Source organism: Lithobates pipiens, unplaced genomic scaffold (assembly GCF_037356315.1).
Source record: "Lithobates pipiens isolate NorthernLeopardFrog02 unplaced genomic scaffold, aLitPip1_a1.2 Scaffold_18, whole genome shotgun sequence".
In the NCBI taxonomy this organism is placed as follows: Eukaryota; Metazoa; Chordata; class Amphibia; order Anura; family Ranidae; genus Lithobates; species Lithobates pipiens.
In genome coordinates this window covers 405666849-405690615 of record NW_027507758.1, presented here as the reverse complement: position 1 = coordinate 405690615, position 23767 = coordinate 405666849, and the positions used below count along the sequence as shown (strand labels likewise).

At 41.1% G+C, this 23767-nt stretch overlaps 1 protein-coding gene across 5 annotated transcripts in view; it reads right to left on the bottom strand.

Annotated features, from left to right (window-relative positions):
- GNB4 (G protein subunit beta 4) overlaps positions 1-23767 on the bottom strand; it is a 153837-nt gene that overhangs the window by 14118 nt on the left and 115952 nt on the right. For all 5 annotated transcript variants that reach the window (XM_077487924.1, XM_077487926.1, XM_077487925.1 and 2 more), the window contains exons 7-9: positions 16822-16888; positions 7276-7477; positions 1655-1871 (exon numbers count right to left, since the gene is read on the bottom strand). In XM_077487924.1, coding sequence (XP_077344050.1) covers positions 1655-1871; positions 7276-7477; positions 16822-16888 — 486 coding nt within the window. The remainder of the gene's footprint in view (positions 1-1654; positions 1872-7275; positions 7478-16821; positions 16889-23767) is intronic.

The window sequence follows — 23767 nt, the reverse complement described above, 5'->3', positions numbered from 1 at the left end:
AACCAGGCACGTGCACCACACCCCCATGTGCACAATCACACAGCAGCCCATAGCATGGGGAGGAGGGAAGGGACAGGGAGAGAAGAAAAGGGAGAGTGAGAGACCCCCTAGTCGACCTCCCAGGGAATCCCCAGCTGCTCCATCCTGCAGAGACAGCTGGAACCATACTTACTCCTCCTCCAAGAACTGCTGGACGCATTCCACAGACAGATCTATCACCCGAGCAGTATGGGGTGGCCGTTGGCCACTGCACACTGACAGACAGTAGTAGCCCAGTCATATGAAAACAATTCCGAGGACCAATAGTCCCATCGGGAGCCAGGTCCTTCTCCTACACTATATAAACAACAAATTTGTTGTGCACAATCAAAAACAAACAAAAAACGTATACGGCTGCTCACACAATATTGCTGGATACAATATACAAGATATAGATGAAAAGACTGTGGCGCGCGAAATTTAAATAATATAAATACAACTAATAGTTCATCAAAAGACATATGTATAGGAAAAAGACATATGTGAATAGTCCCAACATGAAAAAGATTCCACCAATCAGGAGCAAGTCACCATCCACCATATCAAAAAGCAATAAAAGGTAGTAGGGTCCCATCACCTTCACTCAATAAGACTAACCCTTACCGTCAGTGCATGGGTAATGCACATGTAATAACAGCGGCTCAAATAGTTATTCCTCCCGGTCAGTATGACTATACAAAATTCCTCACAGCTTGGAGCAGGTATGGGGACCTTTACACATGGCTCAGTATTCATAAAAATAAAAAGACACCGCTCATTACGCAAGCATCTTCTGTTCCTTCAGGCTTCTGCGCTGGGCTCACTCTCTCTGCTCCACAGTGCTTCCTTTATTCCTTTTTGATATGGTGGTTGGTGACTTGCTCCTGATTGGCGGAATCTTTTTCATATTGGGACTAGTCACATTTATGTCTTTTTCCTATACATAGGTCTTTTGATGAACTATTAATTGTATTTATATTATTTAAATTTTGTTCGCTGGATGCAGTGTGAGGGGTTATAGCCAGTAGGACTGCCCCTGGGCGGTACTGTGCAAGTGTTGCTGTTTTTAACACTTTCTGCCTAGTCCTCTCCTAAAGGGGCGATATAACCCTAAGGTCAAGGTGAAGATGCTGTGTCTGTCAGTGAACAAAAGAGAAACAAGTTTTGGATGTACATTAGAGCAGCACAATTAATCAAGAATTGTTATTGCGATCTTGACTAAAGTGTTTAAACAATATTTTTTTTCTATGCAAATAATTCTCTCTGCTCTTCTGAAGCTACAGCCCTCAAAAGAAAGTAAGAGAAAAACTGGGCAGTCTGCCAAGAATCAAAATATTCTTTAACAGTTGAATTTAAGTATAAACTTTGTAACAATTTGTCAATGGAATAGACTTTGTGTGTGTAAGTGAAAAAAGATTAACCACTTAAAAACTAAATCGTTTTTCGGACATTTGTTGGTTTCAAGTTAAAATAATTTTTTGCTAGAAAATTACTTAGAGCCCCCAAACAAACACACATACTATATTATATATATATATATATATATATATATAAATCAATGCGTCTGGTGCTCTGCATGAAGATTAGGGGGCCCATGCACCCCTAACCACATTGTACCTTTAAACTAGACACTTACCTGCTCTTTCACCCTTCAAAGTGTCCCATACGTTGCAGTTGAAGTCGTCATATCCCGCTAGTAACAAACGACCACTTTTAGAAAACGCTACTGATGTGATACCGCAAATGATGTTGTCATGCGAATACATCATCAACTCCTGGTCTGCCCGCAGGTCAAACAGCCTACACGTTGCATCATCAGAGCCGGTAGCAAAGGCGTGCCCATTGGGGAAAAACTGAAACAAAACGAAATGGACATTATAATAACAGAGCTACTAAATACACTTTCCTTTTCCCGATACAGTGCCTTAACCATCTGGGTCTGCAACTCAACTTATGGCCTTGCTCGCATAGACGTATGTAAGCATACGCCTGTGCGAGGACAGTCTTTGCCTGCACGGGATACAGAGCTTTACCATGCATCCATATGCAGGCAATCCCATTCATGTGAACTGGGTTGCAGTGGCTGCACAGACATAGCCGCTGCTCCCAATTAGACGTCTGTGTGAGCGCCTTTTCCCTTAATGCAGAGTGTGCAAGTTCAGGGACACACATCAGCACAGATGTCAAATTGGGAGCAGTGGCTGTGTCGCTGCTGCATTCCAGTTAACATAATTGGGACTACAAAGCAAACGGCTCTCAGGGGGTACCTCTGTGTGAACAAATCCTAGAAATCCAAATGTAAAATGCCCCTATCATGAGAACCTTAAACTTTACTTTGCATAAAAGAGCCAGGAATGTGCAACTGTGTGTTCCTATTTCTCCACACCCAAATAAAACAATTTACTGGGAAACTTTATAGACTAAAAATGTAAGTTACTGAAATACACTGTTTCCTCAGCAATCAATTGCATTCTTTGAGTGCCTGTACAGGAGGGGCTGGTCATGAACATGAACAGCTTGTCACACTGCTCTGAACAGCTCAGTCTTCTCCTCCCCCTGTGATTTGTGATTGGGAGGGAAAGCTTGAAATGACATATACAGTACCTCACAAAAGTGAGTACACCGCTCACATTTTTGTAAATATTGTATCTTTTCATGTCACTACACTGAAGAAATCACACTTTGCTACAAATGTAGAGTAGTGAGAGTGTACAGCTTGAATAACAAATAAGCTGTCCCCTCAAAATAACACACAGCCATGTCTAAACCGCTGGCAACAAAATTGAGTACACTCCTAAGTGAAAGTTTCCAAATTGGGCCCAATTAGCCATTTTCTCTCCCCGGTGTCATGTGACTCATTAGCGTTACAAGGTCTCGGGTGTGAATGTGGAGCAGGCATGTTAAATTTGGTGTCATCACTCTCACACAGGTCACTGGAAGTTCAACATGGTACCTCATGGCAAAGAACTCAAGATCTGAAAAAAAAATAATGGTTGCTCTACATAAAGATGGCCTAGGCTATAAGAAGATTGCCAAGACCCTAAAACTGAGCTGCAGCATGGTGGCCATGACCATACAGGCCTTGCCATGGTTGAAAAAAGAAGTTGAGTGCACCATGCTCAGCGGCATATCCAGAGGTCTTCTTTGGGAAATAAACATATTAGTGCTACCAGCATTACTGCAGAGGTTGGAGGGGAAGGGGGCAGCCTGTCAGTGCTCAGACCATACACCACACTGCATCAAATTGGTCTGCATGGCTGTTGTCCAAGAAGGAAGTCTCTTCTAAAGATGATGCACAAGAAAACCCCCTAATAGTTAGTAGCCAGCAGTACAAGGATGACAACACCAAAACAGCCAAAAAAAAAAAAAAAGACTGGTCGGGTGCTGTGTCCTTTATCCAACTCAGAAAAACGTTTTTTTTTTACGGTAGGTATAATACTCGTCTTCCCTATCTTGCATTGACGGACAGCTTACTTCTTCACAGAAGGTCCCAAAGCAGTGCCAGAAAGAAGAAAAAAAATAAAAAATAAAAAAAAGGGGGGGGGGGGGGGGCAGAACAGAGAACTGATCCCACACTGAACTCAAGACTGTCACCTGCAAAACTTTTCTGGCCAAGCTACCATCCACCAAGGCAGCTACATCAACCTTGTAAAAAGCAGGTAAAAGGGAGAACTGATGACCAAGTACCCACTTTGCAAACTTGAACAGAAGCAGAGATGAAAATCCCAGGACACACCAAGAGCCCTGGTAGAATGTGCTGTAATTTGGAATGGAGCCTCGCTGCCCGAAGGAGCATAGGCCTAGATCATCATCCTACTAATCCAGCTGGAAACAGTGGAAGATGATGAAGCTGGACCTGGTCTAGGACCCACTGGTATGATGAGCAGAGCATCAGACTTCTAAATGGGTGCTGCAGCTGAGTGACAGACTAAAAGGCCATATAACTACATCCAGGCAAAGAGCCGATTTTATCGGATGAGAGGGATATGGACACAAGGCAAAATCCTCGTTAAGATGAAAGGCTGACACACCACCTGTGGCAAAAGAGAAAGCCTTGGATGAAGAAACACCTTGTTCCATGCAAAAAATAAAATAAAAAAAAAGGAAGACAGCTGCAAGCACAGACACAAACGAGCCGAAGTGAGAAATATCCTGTATATTCTCAAAAGGAAGCATAGCAAGGCCAACAATATAATATTCAGGTCCTGGGGTCATGAAAGAGCCCCAGAGAGGAACCATCCAAGTAACCCCCTGGATAAAGGTGCTGGGGGTGGAACCACCCGAGTAACCCCCTGGGATAAAGGTGCGAACCTGGGAAAAGGAGGCCAAGGGATGTTGAAAAAGAATAGGCCAAGCAGAAACCTGGCCATTAACTGAGCTGAAAGTTGGACAACAATTCATGCCCCAGAATGCGGGCCCACTATTGCAGAAGTAGATCGTAAGTTGATAAATGCATTCTTGTAGGGGGTAGAGTACAGAAAATTTGCATTGCCAGAGAGAACTCGGCCATACGCAACCAAGTCCTCTAGATCCAGAGCTTCTGTGCTTCAACTACAGCCCTACAAGCCATATAAAAGCATAGCCTTGGGAAATGGGGACCCTTTAACCCTCAAAACATGGCAAGGAACAGTTTGGCAAACCCAGGGAGGGAGTCTATGTAGGAAGGGAGTACTGTATGCCCACTGGTGCAGGGGATTTCCAAGTGATGTCACTGGCCATAACCATACTTAGTGAGGTTATTGGAATCCAAGTTACGTCAATGTCCATATAGTCAAGTATGCCATTTGAAGAACCCCACCCCGTATTCAGACAGCCTTCACTTTAAAATGTTGTTGCAGCCTGATACTACAGGTTTTTCAATTAATTAATTATTTAATCTACACTCAGTACCCCTGAGTGTGAAAACAGAATTTTAGAAATGTTTGCAAATGTATGAAAAAGGAAAAACTGAAATATCACATTGGCATAAGTGTTCCGACCCTTTGCAACAACACTTAGGATTTAGCTCCAGTGCCTCCCATTTCTTGATCATTGCAGAGATTTTCTACACCTTGTTCGGAGTCCATCTGTGGTAAATTAAATTGGATTTGGAAAGGCACACACCACTCTATAAAAGGCTTCACAGTTCACACAGCTGACAATGCATACTGTATCAGAGGAAAAGCCATGAAATAAAAAAGGAACTGCAAAGCGCAGAGGTCGAATTATTGCAAGGCACAGATCTGGGGAAAGCTACCATAAAATAATCTGTTACACCGAAGGTTTCCAAGAGCACAGTGGCCTCCACAATATTCAAACGGAAGTTTGGCACAACCAGGACCCTGCTCAGTTTGGCTGGGCAACAAGCTCTTGGAAATCGGGGGGAGTAGGGTCTTTGTAAGAGAGATTACCAACAACCTGATGGTCACTGAGTTCCATAAAGACAACCATAACAACTGCAGCCCTCCACTGATCTGGGCTTTATGTCAGAGTGGCTAGAAGAAAGCCTGGCATTTGCCTTTAATTCCCTCCCTCCCCCCCCCCCCCCCCCCCAGCTCCCAAGGGTCTCTCAGACCGAGGAACAAGATTCTCTGCTCTGATGAACCCAAGATTTAGGTGTCTGGGCTCAATTTTAAATGTTAAGTCTGCAAGAAACCAGGCTACGCGCATCACCTGCCCAATACCATCCTAACAGTGAAGCATGGTTGTGGCAGCATCATGTGGGAGGGGGGTTAGCAGCAGGGACTGGGAGACTGGTCAGGGTTGAAGGAAAGCTGAATGGAACAATATACAGAGATATCCCCAATAATAAACCAGCACTCAGGACCTCAGACTGGGCCGAAGATTCACCCTCCAACAGGACAACGATCCTAAGCACAAAGCCCAAGACAACACAGGAGTGGCTTAGGGACAATTCTGTGAATGTGACCCAGCCAGTGGTTATTTATTTTACTCGTAATGCCAGCAATCTTTAGCTGGACTGCAACGTTGAGGCGGACAAATTGGGCACCAAGTGACACTTTTTGGGGACCAGTGACACCAAAAATGTGATCAGTCCTAAAAAAAAAATGCACTACCACAGTAAAAATTGCCCTTTTGCAGGGAAGGGGTTAACACTGAGTGAGATCAAAGGTTTAAGTGTGTGCCTGGGAGGTGCTTTCTAATTGTGTGGGGACAGATACACTGGAGGAAAAGAGAGATTGCGTTTCAGCTTAGCTGAAAACACAAGATCTCTTTTTCTCCCTGACAGATCAGCGGTTTGCCTTCTTTACATAGGCACACTGCTGCTCAGTCTTTCCACAGAACGATTGGCGGGTTGTGGCGGCCATTGTGGCTGCTGTGACTCGCTGATTGGTTCCCTCTGTGTCCAATGACAGCTCGAACAGTGCTCCAGCGGCGCCCACTAGACCGCATGCACAAAATTATAGTATATATGTGGTGGGGGGTCCGAAGCGGTAAATGAGAGAAAAAAAAAATGGAATTTAAAACAACTTTAGTATCAGGCTGCAATATAAAACTGAAAAAAAAAGTGAAGTCTAAATCCTTTATCAAATAAAAACAGTATACGCACACACACACACCCCTTTGTTTATGAATACTAAAAAAAAAAAAAAAAAAAAAAAAAAAAGTTATATTTATTGCTCTAATCAGTAATATAGATATACTGTATATTATTAGTGGTGTACCTGAAAAATAAAATATATGATGGCATTTTACATTCCTAAAGCATCACTTACTCTATAATTATAAGGGGCAATTAAGGGGAAGGTTGTGTCCTGTGCTTGGGGGTCAAGGGTGAAGCACCCCAACCCAAGCTTAGCCCCCAAAACTGGACAGAGATAGAGATGGGGGGAGACGTAGGGGAACATTGTACTGGTTGTGAACAAGCACCATACTCTCACCCAGGTGATCAATGGAAATGCAGAGCATGTAAAAGGAGGGAGCCGAACACGCTCAGAACCCAATGGTAATAGGTACACCAGCAATCTCAGCTTCTCATCTGTTCCACGTTAGATCAGGACAGATACTTGACAGAGTAGAAGTTGTGACTTTGCAGCAGATGAGTGAAACCGAAGAGAAACTTTTTTTTTTTTGTGATGCAGTGTGCTTTGTTGGGTCATCAGCCCCCTTTAGAGGAATATAAAACTAAACCTTTAAATGTGAGGGCTGTATTTTTTTTTCTTTTTTCAGGCTTTTCTCTTTTCCCCCATTTTTGTTTTGAATACTGCTTTAATACTCATCTTTGTTCTGTGTTGCTACAGGTTATGTTCAACTTACACAGACTGCATTAATATCGGACACATGTCCAGTAAATGACTGCCTGCACATTCCATCGCGGATGTCCCACAGCTTAGAAGAAGCATCACAAGCGCCAGAGACAAAAGTCCTCATGTCGGGGCTCAGAGACAAGCTCATCACATCTCCAGTATGTCCTGTGAAGGTTGTGGTCTGCTGGCCTGTTTCTATATCCCACAGTGCACTGCAAAAAAAAGAACATTTGTCACAGTCTAAAACTACAATCATTACACTTAGATTCAATTGTTTTGCCTATTAACCACTGGGCACTTAAACACCCTTAATAACCAGACCAATTTTCAGCTTATGGTGCTCTCACAATTTGAATGACAATTACTCAGTTATGCAACACTGTACCCATATGAAATTTTTGTCTTTTTCCACACAAATAGAACTTTCTTTTGGTGGTATTTAATCACCTCTCGGTTTATTTTTGTGCTATAAAAGAAAAAACACCGAAAAATTTTGTAAAAAAAAAAAAAAAAATTTTTCTTTGTTTCGGTTATAAAATTTAGCAGATTAGTAATTTTTCTTCATAAATTTTGGCCAGAATTTATACCACTACATATCTTTGGTAAAAATAAGTACAAATTGGTGGATATTATTTGGTCTTTGTGAAAGTTATAGAGTCCACAAGCTATGGTGCCAATATCTGAAAATTGATCAAACCTGAAGTACTGACGGCCTATTTCAATTCTTGAGACCCTAACATGCCAGAAAAGTACAAATACCCCCCAAATGACCCCTTTTTGGAAAGAAGACATTCCAAAGTATTTAGTAAGAGGCCTGATGAGTTTTTTGAAGTTGTCATTTTTTTCCCACAATTCTTTGCAAAAATCAAGATTTTTCTTCTTTTTTTATTTTTTTTTTTAACACAAAATTGTCATATTATCAGGTTATTTCTCACACACAGCATATGCATACCACAAATTACACCCCAAAACACATTCTGCTATTACTCCCGAGTTTGGCGATATCACATGTGTGAGATTTTTAACACAGCGTGGCCACATATAGAGGCCCAACATGCAGGGAGCGCCATCAGGCGTTCTGGAGCATCCAGGACAATTCTGCCATTTCTCTCCTACATGTAAAAATCATCATTTATTTGCTAGAAAATTACATAGAACCCCAAAACATTATATATTTTTTTTTTTAGCAAAGACCCTGGAGAATACAATGGTGGTCGTTGCAAATTTTTATTATCTCACACGGTATTTGCGCAGCAATTTTTCAAACACGTTTTTTGGGGGGAAAAAACAGTTTTGTGCTTAAAAAAAACAACACAGTAAAGTTAGCCCAATTTTTGCATAAAGTGAAAGATGAAGTTATGCTGAGTAAATAGATATCGAACATGTCACTCTTCAAAATTGCACATGCCCGTGGAATGGCCCCAAACGTCGCTACTTAAAAATCCCCATAGGCGACGCTTAAATTTTTTTTTTCTGGTTACATGTTTTGAGTTACAGAGGAGGTCTAGGGCTAGAATTATTGCTCTCGCTCACGGCGATACCTCACATGTGTGGTTTGAACACCGTTTTCATATGTGGGCAGGGCTTACATATGCGTTCGCTTCTGCATGCGAGCACATGGGGACAGGGGTGCTTTAAATATATATTTTTTTTTTTTTATTGTTCATTTTACTTTATTTTAGTTTGACATTTTTTTACCCAAAAATAAATTTTTGATCACTTTTATTCCTATTACAAGGAATGTAAACATCCCTTGTAATAGGAATATGGGATGACAGGTCCTCTTTACAGTGAGATCTGGGGGTCAATTAGACCCCACATCTCACCTCTAGGCTGGGAAGCCTGAAATCAAAATTAAAAAAATAAATAAAAAGATTCTGGCTTTGATCGTATTGGCGAGTTGGTAGACGCACCGGAGGGCGGTGAGGGGGCGTCTATGGCTGGGTATTGCAGGGTATCACTGAGTATGGCTGGCAATTTATGGCAGGGTATTGCAGAGTATTGGCGGGTATTGCAGAGTATTGCCAGGGTATGGATGGGGTTAAATTCGGTGAGCAGCGATGTGGGCACTGCAGATGCAGCCCACAGCACTGCATCCACAATTCATATATACAGTATGTGAACTGACCTTAGATGAGGATCAGATCACATTTTGTGACAAATTACTGCAGAAAACCACCAGGTAATTCCAATGGGGCTCACATACTTAACCACGGTCAACATTTAAATGCTATAAAAATCCTTAGTTTGCATCAATGGTATTGTTCTTTTAACCACTTAACAACCGCCCATAGCCGATTAACAGCTTCAGGGCGGTTAACTCTGAGAGGCCGTTAATTAACGGCCTCCCAGAATTCTGCTCTCGCGCGCACACGAGAGCATCCGTGACCGCCGGGTCTGCACCGCTCATTGTGGCCGTTTACAGATGCTCTCGTGTGCGCGCCCCAATATGTGAATTGTGGATGCATGTTACCGCATCCAAATTTGAATAAAAATTTGCACCTGAACCGATAAACAAAACAGCACCAGACTGCCAAGCTGGAACCGTGGCCACATATGAGTGAACCTAGCCTTCATCACAACAATAGACAAATACAACGGGGTTGACTTACTAAAGCTGGAGAGTGAAAAATCTGGTGCAACTCTGCACAGAAACCAATCCGCTTCCAGGTTTTTGTCAAAGCTTAACTGAACAAGCTGAAGTTAGAAGTGGATTGGCTACCACGCACAGCTGCACCAGAAGTTGCACTCTCCAATTTTAGTGAATCAACCCCAATGTGTCGAAGCTGATAAACAATTCTAATTTATTGTGTCTATTCAACATATCCATTAAACATTCACAGTGCTGGAGGAAAAAAATTACGGGACTGGTCGAACCTCCTTTGGCATTAATGACTTTGAATAAGCACTTCCATTATATATATTAAAACCTGCAACAATCAGGGGGAATGTTTGACCATTCCTCTTTGCAAAACTGGTTCAGCTCAGACACATTTTTAGGATGTCCGGTGTGAATGGCTCTCTGGGAGTCATCCCACAGCATCCCTATGGGGTTAAGGTCTGGGTTCTGAATGGACCCGAAAAAGGTGCCATTTCTTTTACTGAAGTCAGTCTGTGGTGGCTTTACGTCAACGCTTGGGGTCATTGTCCTGCTGCATCACCCAACTTCTATTAAGCTTCAGCTGGCAGACAAACACCCGGTCATTATAGCCTGTAGGATATTTTGGTAACCTTATGAATTCATTTTCCCCTCTGATGGCAAGTGGTCCAGGCCAAAAGCAAGCCCAATCATAATGTTCTCTCCTCCATACCTCACTGTTGGGATGATGTTTTGATGTTGGTAGGCTGTGCCTTTTTTACACTATAAAAACTGCCGAGTATTCTTCCCCAACAATTCAACTTTTGTTTCATATATCCACAACACATTCTCAGTAGTTTTGTGGTTTGCCAAAATGTTCGTTAGCAAACTTCAGGGGAGCAGCAATGTTTTTTTATTTCTATGGAAAACAGCGTCTTCCTCCTGTGTTGTTTTTCCATTGATACCCTACCTGTTCAAAGACTTGTGTATGGTAGTCTCATGAACAGGGATGTTTGCCAGTTCCAGTGATGTCTTAAAGCCTTTAGCTTGGGGTAGGCAACCTCTACCCTTCAGCAGTTTTGAAACTACAAGTCCCATGAGACACTCCTTGCAAGACACAGACAATCACAGGCATGATGGGATTTGTAGTTATCCCCACAGCTGGAGGGCCGAGGTTGCCTGTCCCTGCTTTAATGGTTACTCATGGGTGGTTCTTTACCTCTGAGTATTTTGTGTTGTGCCTTGGGAGTCATCTTGGCTGGGAGCCCACTCCTAGGAAGAGTAGCTACAGTACTTAATGGTCTCTATTTTTAGACAATTTGTCCGAGGACTGATTGATGACTAAACACGTGGAGATTGCTTTGCATTTCTTTCCAGCCTTATGCTGATCAACTACTCTTGATCTGGTGTCTTCAGAAAGCTCCTTTTTGCGATGCATGACTCGCATCAGCTGATGCTTCTTATGAACAGCAATCTTAAAATATTTGAGTGTCTTATCAATGAAAGTAGCTCTAAATCACACCTCCAAAACTCATTTCATTAATTAGACTCCAGGTTTGCAAACCAGTGACTCCAATTCATTTTCATTGAATAGGTCTATGGGTTTACTCACTTCTTCCTCCAGAACTGTTAATGTTTAATGGGCTTGTTAAATGAAGACATGAGAAATTAGAATTGTTTGTGTCATTCACTAGCCCAAGCACGTTGTCATGGTCTATTGCTGTGACGTAGGTGAGGATCAGATCACATTTACATTGGCAAATTATTGTAGAAAACCAGTTAATTCCAATGGGTTCACAAACGTTTTCTTGCCACTGTGTATGCTGCCACCTTCAGGCGAGGAGCTGGCAAACACTGTTAGAACAGCCCATAGAACACATCCTGCTCCCAGCAACCCTCAGTTATTTAGCAATCAGCAGAAAATGCCAGAACAAAAAAAGGGACAGTGTTCTGTGTCCTTTACTATAACCCATGAAAAGGAGTTCACACACGTCAAAAATCCTTATATCCTAATCCTACAGTCCAAGGGCTGCTTTAAATCTTGACCATGGAACGCACCAAAGCAACAAAACTGAAGGGTGAGCAGAACAGCCAACAAAGATAGCAGGTACAAAAAAATAAATAAATAAAAAAAATAAAAAAAATAAAAAGGAGGGAACCATGTCGCCCAACTTAAAGAGCTGCTCGAGGCACCTTACGGCCGAAGTCAGAGTCAGCTGAGGCCTGTATATCCATTTGGCAATATTCTACAAATGTGTGAACTAAAAACCAGGTAGTGGCCTTGTATTTGAGAAACAGATGCCTGGTGCTGAAAAGCCCAAAAGGCACAGACTGGAGGAAAATGAGCCTCAATACGAAAAGGAATTATTCCTATACTTCAAGTCGTAAGCGTACAGTGATTACCTGCCTAATTTATATAGACATGGTAATACATTACAGCCTTTGTGAGACCCTGCAGACAGGACAAACCAAGAATCTGATGTTCAGATGGATGCAGTGGTCAAGAGACAAACTTGCACTGCGTATACTACATCTAAACGACGTAAAAATCTTTGGGGTGCTTTAGAGCAGGAAGCAGAAGGGATGACGCCCTGATTAAGGCGGAACAACAAAACAATCTTGGGGACTAATGAGGCTTGGGGCCTCAAACGCTTTCTGAACAAAGCAGGATTTTTTACTGGATAAGGCGCCAGTTCCGAGACCCGTGTCACTGGAGCGATAGCCACAAAAACTACCCTGCGAATAAGGTCGGCCAAGGGGATATTCTGAATAGGCTCAAAAGGAGCCTTCTTTAATTCCAACAGGACCAAATTAAGATTCCAAGCCCAGATATGTGCAAGAACAGGGTGCCGAACTCAACAAAGCAAAAAGAGGTTATAAGGAGGGCCTCCAACCTCTAATCCACTAGGTCTGAAGTCTGGGACATTCTCAAATGGAAACTGGAAGGGATTTATTGAAGTGAGAAATAGTTCGATCCATTACAAGCACCTTCCACTTTTTGTGGTTGGTCTCCTCCTCTGTGTACTGCTTCCTACTGCTCATACTCAAATCGTGCTGTGCCTTGTGAATAATCCCATAGTCTTCTGGGATCTGTGATGTGTCCCAGAAGTCTGCGGGGGAGGAGAGGCGTATGTCCAGCTCAGTTCACTGCGGCTATCTGAATCGTGAGGGGGTATTTCCTCCTCCCCCAAAGTGTGGCAAATGTGGCAGCAGAGGGAAAGGGGATGGTACAAACAAGCGGAGCTTACTCTTTTGGGTGGAGCTCTTCTTTAATCAGCGCAGATGGTGTCTAATGGATGAGACTGCTGGGGAATCCGGTAAAGACTGATGCTGAGACGTCACCCACAAACGCAAGCAGAGAAACTGGATCTGTAGTATACCTGTATGCAATTTTTCAGAGTAATGTGCTCAGGATGGCACCAGGAACCAGAAGTAGGACTGCGTACCATATACAGAGGGCTGAACTATGCAAAAAGAACAAGCCCCCATTATATGCCGAAATGTGTGCCAGGACTTTGTGCAACAATATGTCCCAGGATTGCAGAGTGGTGCACGTTATGCTTATGGCTGCAACCGACCGCTTTTAAAGTGGCGCACACTAGGCCATGGCTGCAACAAAGTATTTAAAAATATTTAATGGTTGAATGGTTTCTCCATGAGAAGCAGCAGCAAAACAAAGTTTTCAATCCTCCAAAATATTCAGAATCATAAGCCGGAAACCTGTTTTCGGTAGAAATTAGCACAAAACTGGGGATTACTGGGGCTTGCTAGGAGAGGGAGGGGTCATGAGCTGTCTTAACAGCTTTGCCAGTGTTCTCACCTGAAGGCGGCAGCATAAAACTATGTTCAAGATTTAAAAGGAGCTGTACTCTACGATGAAATTTTTTTTTTTTTTACTATTTATCCTTTAGATAAAGAAAAAAGGACTGTCAACATTTTACCAGTTAGTGGGCAAGCAAAAATATTAAAAGTTTACAAGCTTTAAAAGGAAGAGTAGGCTTTTTTCAGCACTGGACAGTCTCTTCTTTAAAGCCCTCTATTGGTGTATGTACATTTGGTTTGTCATTCGGGAAGTCTATACTTCACTCTGCGGAATGCAGAAAGTGGCTGTACAGCACTGAGCAGGCCACATCGTGAAGACAGTCGATTACTAAAACTGTCAGTGTTAATGACACCCACCAGGAGACTAAAAGTGAAAAGTGCTATCCTCTGCTTGCTGGAAATGAACACATTCGCCTCGAGATTTTTTTTACTTCACATTTTGGGTCTGTCCGGCTATGGTTTTATATTGGTAAAGTTGTCATTTCCACGATGCACGTACAACTTACGCTTGCTGCTAGGTATTGCTTGTGCCCGGTAGAAGACCTGGCCAACGCGGTAGCAGTGTGGACTCTAAGCTTATTGCCGTTTTATGCTAGGAAGGCTATATTACTATGTGCTGGAAAAAATCATCAGCCCCCACAATCAGTTTGTGGATGCAACTGGTTAACTAACCTCTCTCTATACCAAGAAACTTCTAACAATAGAGGGTTCCAAAAAATGTCAGAAGTTTTGGTCAAGCTGGGTGGTTACTCCCTCTATGACCACTTCTGCTGATGTTTAATGTTGCCGAGACATTGCCTTTCATGTAATTTGGGATTCTCCCTTGGTGGGGGCTCTATCCTTTGTACCTTGTGCTTAAGCTATGCACATAATGTGAGAAGAACGTTTTCTGTAGAACTTCGTTATTTTTGATAGTTTTGCCTATGGGCTGTGCCCCTGTGGGCTAACCGCTCAAGTGTTTTACAACCCCTGGGGAAAAAGTATGTAATCACCACTCCTGGAAAATCATTCAATTGTTTAATGGTGTAGAACAAAAACTAATCACAGACATGCCTCAAAACTATTTAAATTTAACATGCCAACCTTCTGGCTTTAAGAAACATTTAAAAACAAACAAAAAAAAAAACTGTAGTCAATTGCAATGGTTTTTGAAGCTCAAGCATGGGAAAAAAAATTAAAATAAATATGGACTCACTCAATTCTGAGGTAAATATTATGGGATCACCATGTACTTTGCAGTTCTAAAACTTCTACAGCAGATTACATCCAAAATGTCATCACCACCAAACATCATTTCAATTGATGGGATAGAAAAAAAAAAAAAAGTGTCCAAAATCTCAATGTAGACTTGTGCATTTATTGAAGAATTAATGACTGTCATCTCCCCCGTACCTTTACCCGACATGCAACCCCATATCACCAATTGTGGAAATTTGTCTTTATACATTTCACTGGAAGGGCACCAAACAAAAATTCCAGCATCACCCTGCCCAATGCAGATTCACAATTCATCACTGAATATCACTATCACTTTCAACCAGTCACCCACAGTCCAGGATTGCTTTTCTTTAGCCCAATGTAACCCTGTTTTTTTTTCGGTTTAGGTGTTAAGTGATGTTTTTTGTTAGTACAAATCAAATGGGAAAGTTGTAAAAGAGGAAGTAAACCCAAAAAAAAAAAAAAAAATGTATTATATATATATATATATATATATATATATATATATATATATATATATATATATATATATATATATTAAAGAAAAAACCCCAGACAAGACAAAAAGGCACAATGAGCTAGTATGAATTACCTACCTGAGATCGAAGCCCCCGAAGCAACCCTCGTTCACCTCCTCTGTTGCCATGATATCACTTTCTGGGCATCGCTGCTCCGGCATTGTGACTGGCTGGAACAGCGATGACGTCACTCTGGCGCATGCGTGCAGGAGCAGTCAGTGACGGCATGATCGTCTTCACTAACGCCACGCTCAGTGTGCCTGCGCCGAGCATGCGCTGTAGACATTGGTGCCCGTTTTTTGGGAAATATATTTCTTGCACCTACAGGTAAGCCTTAATCTAGGCTTACGTGTAGGTTAAAGTGGCCTGTAAGGGTTTACAACCACTCTAAAGGCAAGCGTACTGGTAGACCAAAGACATCAAAAGCGTCAAGATAATAGACAACAAAACAAATGGTCGATAACTGGAGTCAATGTCTGTGACTGAACTATAAGACATCGCCTAAAGGAAATGGAATTTACATACAGAAAAGCCAATCGAAAACCATTATTAACATCTACAACAGAAAAAAAAAAAAAAAGCAAGGTTACAGTGGGGCAAAGAAAAGCAATCATGGTCTGTGGATGACTGGATGAAAGTGATGTTCAGCAATGAATCACAAATCTGCATCGGGCTAATTTCCACAATCATTGATGATATTGGGTTGCATGTCAGGTAAAGTTACGGGGGAGAGGACAGTCATTAAATCTTCAATAAATGCACAAGTTTATATTGAGATTTTGATTATCCATCCATGCATTGATAGGAGTATGGATTTTTATGTATACGTCATTCCTTTTTTCCCCCTTTTGTGAATAAATTTATATTTTTATTAATAAATTTTGTTCACCCTAAAAATCCTGCTGTACTGGGGGGGGGGGGGGGGGGGGGGGTACTGATATCCTTTTAGGCATTTTTTTTCTACATATAAAGGTTGGGATGTTGACAACAATGTTAGAGAACCTTTTGGTCCTCATTGATGGTTCATTCCTATTAAACTAGAAATGTTAAATTAAGACAGTTTTGAGGCATTTTTTTTTCTTCACAATTGCATGAACAGGTTCCAAGAGTCGCAATTCCATACCCTTTGCCAGGGGTTGTATATACACTGTCAGTATTGAAAAGTAAGAATAGAGATAATTAAAAAAAAAAAAAAGAAAGTGAAACATGCTTTTGCCCTGTAGGTACTGCAAGGATTCAGAGTCCCAGTGTTCTAAGTATTGTACTTTAAAGATGCATAGTAAATGGTTTGTATTGGTTTATACAATCAAGCAGTTAGGCACATACTCTGCAATGATGAAACTCCTGTATTCTAATATACAGAATAATGTAATACAATCAGATTTTAAAAGGTTATTTAAAATTAAACCGGATCACTTACCAAGTTGTGTCTCCAGAACTTGTAACAATTTGGTTGTCATCTAGAAAACGGCAGCATGAAAGATAACCTGTACAAAAAAATAAAAAATAAAAAAAAGTCAAGAATAGATAAAGGATACAAAAGAAGCAGATTTTACAAAGGTACAATGACATGCACTGCTATAAACAAAAACACACCACACACACACACACCTTTCATACTGAAATCATTTTGTGTCTACACAGCCACCCGATTTGATTATGGGCTTAGTCACAATTATTTTTGTTTTAACTCTGACTACTATAAAATTAAGGGGATCGCCATGGGTGCTCGCTATGCACCAAGTGTAGCCAATATGTTTATGGCAAAGTGGTAAGAAAAAAAAAAAAAGTGTTTACAATAATTCTCCCCATGGACTCCTACTGTACAAGAGGTATATTGATGATGTCATAGTAATATGGACAGGGGACGAAGGGAGTCTGAAAGTTTTCTTCCAACAGCTGAACGTTAACACAAAAAATATATGGCTGCCATTGGAATATAGCAATACATCGATACACTTTCTTGATCTAACTATAGAATTTTAAGATCGAAAATTCATTACAAAAACCTTTTTCAAAGTAGGTTGATCGGAATAGCTACACTCCAACAGATAGTTGCCACCACAACCGGTGGCTTATCAATATACCAAAAGGATAGCCGATTAGATTACGCAGAAATTGTACGAACAAAAAAATAAAATAAAAAGATTTCAAGAACAGGCAAGACTCATCTGTAACAGATTTATCCACAGAGGATACAATGAAGATTTCATCAATCATAAAACATAAAGAGGTTACCAGAATAGAGAGGAAATGCCTGACGCTAGATAAATCAAGAAATGAAAAAAAAACACCTATGATCGTCCCATTATCTTGAATCGTAATGTACAGCATAAGCAAATAGAAAAAATGTTTAAAGAAACATTGGTCCATTTTAAGAGCAGATTCCCAGTTGTGAACCATTCCACCAGAACTTCTGAAATTTACGTACAGGCGAGCATCCACCCTATAAGATAGGATTGCGAAGAATATTCCTGATCCTTCCAGCCAAGTAACTGGTTTTACCTTTTCAAGAAAAGGCCCCCCCCATGTAGGAGATGTTATGCATGTAAAAACACCAAGCTGAATGGTCAAAAAGGAGATGCATTCAAATCCACTGTTACAAAATAAGGAGTACCAGATCAAACAGTTAATTTCATGCAGGACAGTAGGGGTGGTATATGTCCTCCAATGGCCGTGTTTGAAACAATACGTATGTGGAAAATAATTCAAGAGCATATTCAAAAAAATTTGCAAGGGGTTCACTAAGCATAGTGTCCCTAGACATTTTGCCCAATTTCATTCACAGGATCCTTTAGTATTGAAATTTTGGGCAATTGAAAGATATACACCTCACCAGAGAGGGAGTAATGGGGTCAATACACTTAGAAGTGAATCGAGGTGGATTTTTTTAAATTAAATCTTTCCACCCCCAAGGGTTAAATATTGCTTTTGACCTCATTTCTGCTTTAGATGTATATATTTTTATTTTATTTCTTTATTTATTCTTTTTTGTTCTTCTCTTCCCTTACATGTAGCATTAATACAAATTATTGTATGGCACATTTGACCATTTTGGTCATCCTCATAAGTATATACATATAGGATCCACATAGCAGCGAATCTGTTCTTGCCCACCACATGTCATCCGCATATATTTCAATATAGATTTGGCAGCATTTTTGTTTTTGCCCACTAGATGTCACTACAATGCATTTCTCTCCCGTTTTTGCATTTTATTTTTATTTACTGGCGTAAGGCTGTTTTTCTCTCCTAAACCCCTTCTGGTAGACTGTTTATAAATTTATTGTATTCATTTGTATATCTAATGCCTAATTTCCCATACTTGTCTGCATTTTATTATTGTATCTATTCTATTTTATTGTATTCAACCTATCAGCCTTGGCTGCTAGGTAGTTTTCTGGCCATGACAGGTGTTTTTCTTATTGGCCAACTACATACGACACAGATGAACTGATGACTCACTTGTTACTAAGGCAAACCCCATTGGTGTAGATGGAGTATAAATACCCTGCTCGTCACATGGCTCTTATCCCTGAGGAATTTACGTAACCAGTGATGCAACGCGTTGGGTGGAGCCTTGTGATGTCACTTCCGGGGCAGATTGTGGAAGCATGGTGAGGAGAGTGTCACTACTCCCATTTTAAACAGCAGAATTTGTTCTTACCTGATGTAAGCAGCTTCTTTTATTAAAGTTTCTTTATCTGGCAAGATTGAACTATGGTTGTTTTGTATTTTCTTTGAGTGCCATTCACACAAGTACTATTTATGCTTTGGAGCAAGCTTTTCCATGTAACTACCCATTGGTGTGCGCAGGATGTGTTGGTGCCAAGATTCCATGCAGAATTTCGTCTTCGCTTGGGACCTGAATGTCTTCACAGATCCACCAGCAGGATTCCCCATTTGCTGTCTGATGAGCCTTGTTTGACCTTTTGGTCATTGCTGGAGGTGAGCGGCCAATATATAAATTTTACAATCGATGTTGGATTGATGTTTTTTTTCCTCCTATCAAGCTACCGTTTGAGATATCCATCTCTATATAAACTGATTCCTACCATTGGGCTTTACTTGGACTTTTTTTTTTTTTTTTTGTTTATTTTATGGTACACTATATTGAATAAGTGCACCACTCCCTTTTTTTTTTTTTTTTTAACAGAGCCACCTAGCCTACAGCTTGACATGAGCCATGGTAAAAACAAAACAAAACAAACAAAACAACAAACATGCATACTTGGCCTATGACACTTACAAACAGCTGTATTTACATAGAAAAAGGTATTTTCCCCAGGTATTTTCAATTTCAGACTAGGGGTGCTCTCTTTTACTACCACTTGCAAAAGGTGTTGTTCATGGTAATAAAATGGGGTTACGAACAAGTTTTGTCTGCAGTGAAGTTTTAGCCAACCAGTGTGTTTTTGTTTTGTAGCAGGAAACTGGAGTACCAGAGGATACCATTACAGACATAGGACCTCAAATAGGCCTGGTTTGCTGTTCATGTGGGTTAGGATACCAGCCCATAACCTATCAAAGCCTTTCTCAAGCATAACAAATAAACTGTAATTGAACCAATAAAAAAAAAAAAAAAAAAAAAGCAGATTTTTAATACAGAAACGTTGGCTTACTGAAACATATGTCCATGTACAGAATAGCCCAGGTTGCTCAATAGTGGCCTTCAACTCATTCACATTGTTGGGTCTGGTGTCTCATCTTCCTCTTGACAATACCCCACAGATTCTCTATGGGGTTTAGATCAGGCAAGTTTGCTGGCCAATCGAGCACAGTGATACCATGATCATTAAACCAGGCATTGGTACTTTTGGCAGAGTGGGAAGGTGGCAAGTCCTGCTGGAAAATGAAATCAGCATCTCCATAAAGCTGGTCAGCAGAGGGAAGCAGGGCGTGCTCTAGAATTTCCTGGTAAGAGGGCTCCACTGACTTTGGACTTGATAAAAACACAGTGGACCAATAAGAGCAGATGACAAGGCTCTCCAAGTCATCACTGACTGGAAACTTCACACTGGACCTCATGCAACTTGGATTGTGCGTCTCCGCACTCTTCCTCCAGATTCTGGGACCTTGATTTCCAAATGAAATGCAAAATTGACTTTCATCCGAAAAGAGGACTTTGGACCACTGAGCAACAGTCCAGTCCTTTTTCTCCTTAGCCCAGGTAAGACGCTTCTGCTGTGGTCTCTGGTTCAGGAGTGGCTTTACACAAGGAATGCGGCAATTGTGGCCCATATCCTCGATACACTTGTGGTGGCTCTTGAAGCACTGACACCAGCCGTAGTTCACTCCTTGTGAATCTCCCCCAAATTCTTGAATGGCCTCTGCTTCACAATCCTCCCAAGGCTGCGGTTATCCCCCTTTTTTTTTTTTTTTTATTCTTTATTTTATAAAAATGTAGTGCATCATACAAAAACACAGGTTTACTTACATCTTAAAATATATTTAACATTATCTTTATTCCCTCCTCGCATCCTGCATCAGTCTCCAGGGACTGTTTTACCTATCAATATCCTATTTTTCTGGCATTACCCCCTTCTATTATTGACTTATCACCTCGACATATCTCCACGTTTTTTTTTAAATGCTTTCCAGCTTTCCCATTTATATTTTCGAACCTCCCCTTCATCTTCCTCCCCCCTGTCATCTAGACTCTCCAGATAATAAATTTAATTCATACCAAGTATCCAATCCCAGATTTAAGGGCTATCTACTTTCTGCCATTTTTTTTCCGGAATAAGACTTTTGGCTACATTGATCAGAATGGGGATTATTGATGCTTTAAATTGTTCAACTGGGCTGTCTACTCCATGGAACAGGCATATCCAAGGATCTTCCGGTATGTCTTTATTAGTAATTTCCTTTATAAGTTGTATAACCTCCAATATTTTTTTTTTTTTTAATAGTGGGACAATCCCACCATAGGGCCATTGATTCCTGTTGCCTTGCACGCTCTCCAACACTCTGAGGATTTCTCCGGTTGGAATTTACTTGTTTTATCTGGGGTCTTCTAACTCATCTCTACCATCTTTAGATCCACCGCAGAACTGTGTGATAATTTCATGATCTTATCGGTAATCTCTTTATTAATTTGTGATCCCAATTCATTTTGCCATTTTTTGATGTATGGCGGAACCTCCAGAACCAGATGTTGTTCTTTGATTTTTCTCTCATACACAGCCGCTCCAGTGGCCTGTAAATTTCCCCCGTATCTTACTGGATGGGGCAATTTCTCCACAAAGTGTCTTAACTAGGAGGTTAGCCCTGTTGCTTGTGCAGCTTTTTCTACACTTTCCACACTTTTCCCTTCTGGTGAACTTTCCATTAATATGCTTGGATACAGCACTCTGAGCAGCCAGCTTCTTTAGCAATGACTTTTTGCAACTTACCCACCTCCTTGTGAAGGGTGTCAATAACTGTCTTCTGGACACCTGTCAAGTCAGCAGTCTTTCCCATGATTGTGTAACCTGAGCTAGAGAGACCATTCAAAGGCTCAGGAAACCTAAACAGGTGTTTTACATTAATTAGCTGATTAGAGAGTGACACGATCTACAATATTGAACGTTTTCACAATATTCTCATTTTCTGAGATACCAATTTGGGTTTTCACTACCTGTAAGCCACAATCATCAAAATGCTTAAAATATCTCACACTGTGTGTGTACCTAATCTATTTAATATACAAGTTTCTTCAGTTGCTATTTGATATTTTCAATAAAATGTTATTTGGATAATATACAAGTTTCACTTTTTGAATTGAATTACTGAAATAAATATTACTTTGTGATGCCCCTGTAGTTGATGGTGTCAACACCCAACAACATCATCTAAAAAACACTAAATAAAGATAGGATATATAAACAAACATTTTTTGTTTGGTTTATAATTTAAAATGGCATTTTTAAAAATGGCATTTTCTGTCTAAACACTCCACGCCTCGAACCAATCACACTACCGTTCTGCCGGTGTCATGTACTGTACTCCAAGATATGGCATTTACTGGCAAGTCAAATTTCCTCTCATCTTAAACATACAGTACAACACTCAGGCAACCTATTCTTACACCATTTGATGTTACATAGTACATAGTTACATAGTTAGTAAGGTTGAATAAAGACACCAGTCCATCCAGTTCAACCTGAGTGTCTACAATTGTCCTTATCCCTGCACATTGCACACTCACATCCATCCCTACCCTCAAGGAGCCCACAATCCCAGGTCCCCATTCATATACTAGGGCCAATTTTGGACAGAAGCCAATTAACCTACCTGCATGTCTTTGGTGTGTGGGAGGAAACCGGAGGAAACCCACGCAGGCACAGGGAGAACATGCAAACTCCAGGCAGGTACTGTTGTGGTTGGGATTCGAACCAACGACCCTTTTTACTGCTAGGTGAGAGTGCTAACCACTACACCACTGTGCCGCCCAAGCAATGTATACAAAGGGCGAGCAACTGGGCAAAACAGAACTGTGCCATCAGCCCCCAACAAATAAAAGACCAAAGTTCACACTGCCGCTACAAGAACCTTGTGAATAAAAGTTGCATCTGGAGAAGATTGGACATCCACCTGGTAAACTTTGAGAAAATATGAACAGAAGAACAGGTGGTAGCCTTACACAGCTGGGCAACAAAGGCGTGGTGCCTCAAGGCCCAGGATACTCTGACTGATCTTGTGGCATGAGGACACAACAGTGCAGGAAGGGTTCCCCCCCCCCCCAGAAATCCCACTATCCTTTAAGATTCAGATTTTAACAGCCATGTTTTGCCATTACAGCCAGAGACTGTGAAGCTGTGTGAAATAGAATGTCTTGAGAAAGCAGATCTGGCCTGTTGTCAAAAGTAACAGGTTCTACTGGACCAGTTTGGTGAAAGTAGAAATCACCATTTTCCTTTCTAGCTCTATTTTGTGGAGTAGGCAAAGCAGAACTCTCAGTGGAAGGAAGGCACAGATGAGACAGAACTTAGACCAGAGCATAAATTAGAGCACATGAGGCCAGAACTGGAGGATTCCTGGTTCAGGCTAAAAATAAAATAGTTTACCGTTATAAATGGAGACTAGGATGTCTTCATCTGGAGTCCCCCATTTTTGCCATTTCAGATTGAACACGTGGATGAGGAGACTATAATCCGCCTGCCAGTTGTCCGCTCCTGAGACTGCATAGCAGAATTAGCTGATCAGAAAATTTCTGTCCATAAGGGAAACTAGTTTGTTTTCTTCAAGGCAGCCAGGCTCCTCGTGCCCCCTTGATAGCCGATATATGCTACTGTGGTTGCACCTGGTTTGGTTGTTCATTTAGAATGTGAGGTCCAATAAGGTACAGATGAAGACACTTCACTGACACAACATATCCCCTCCCG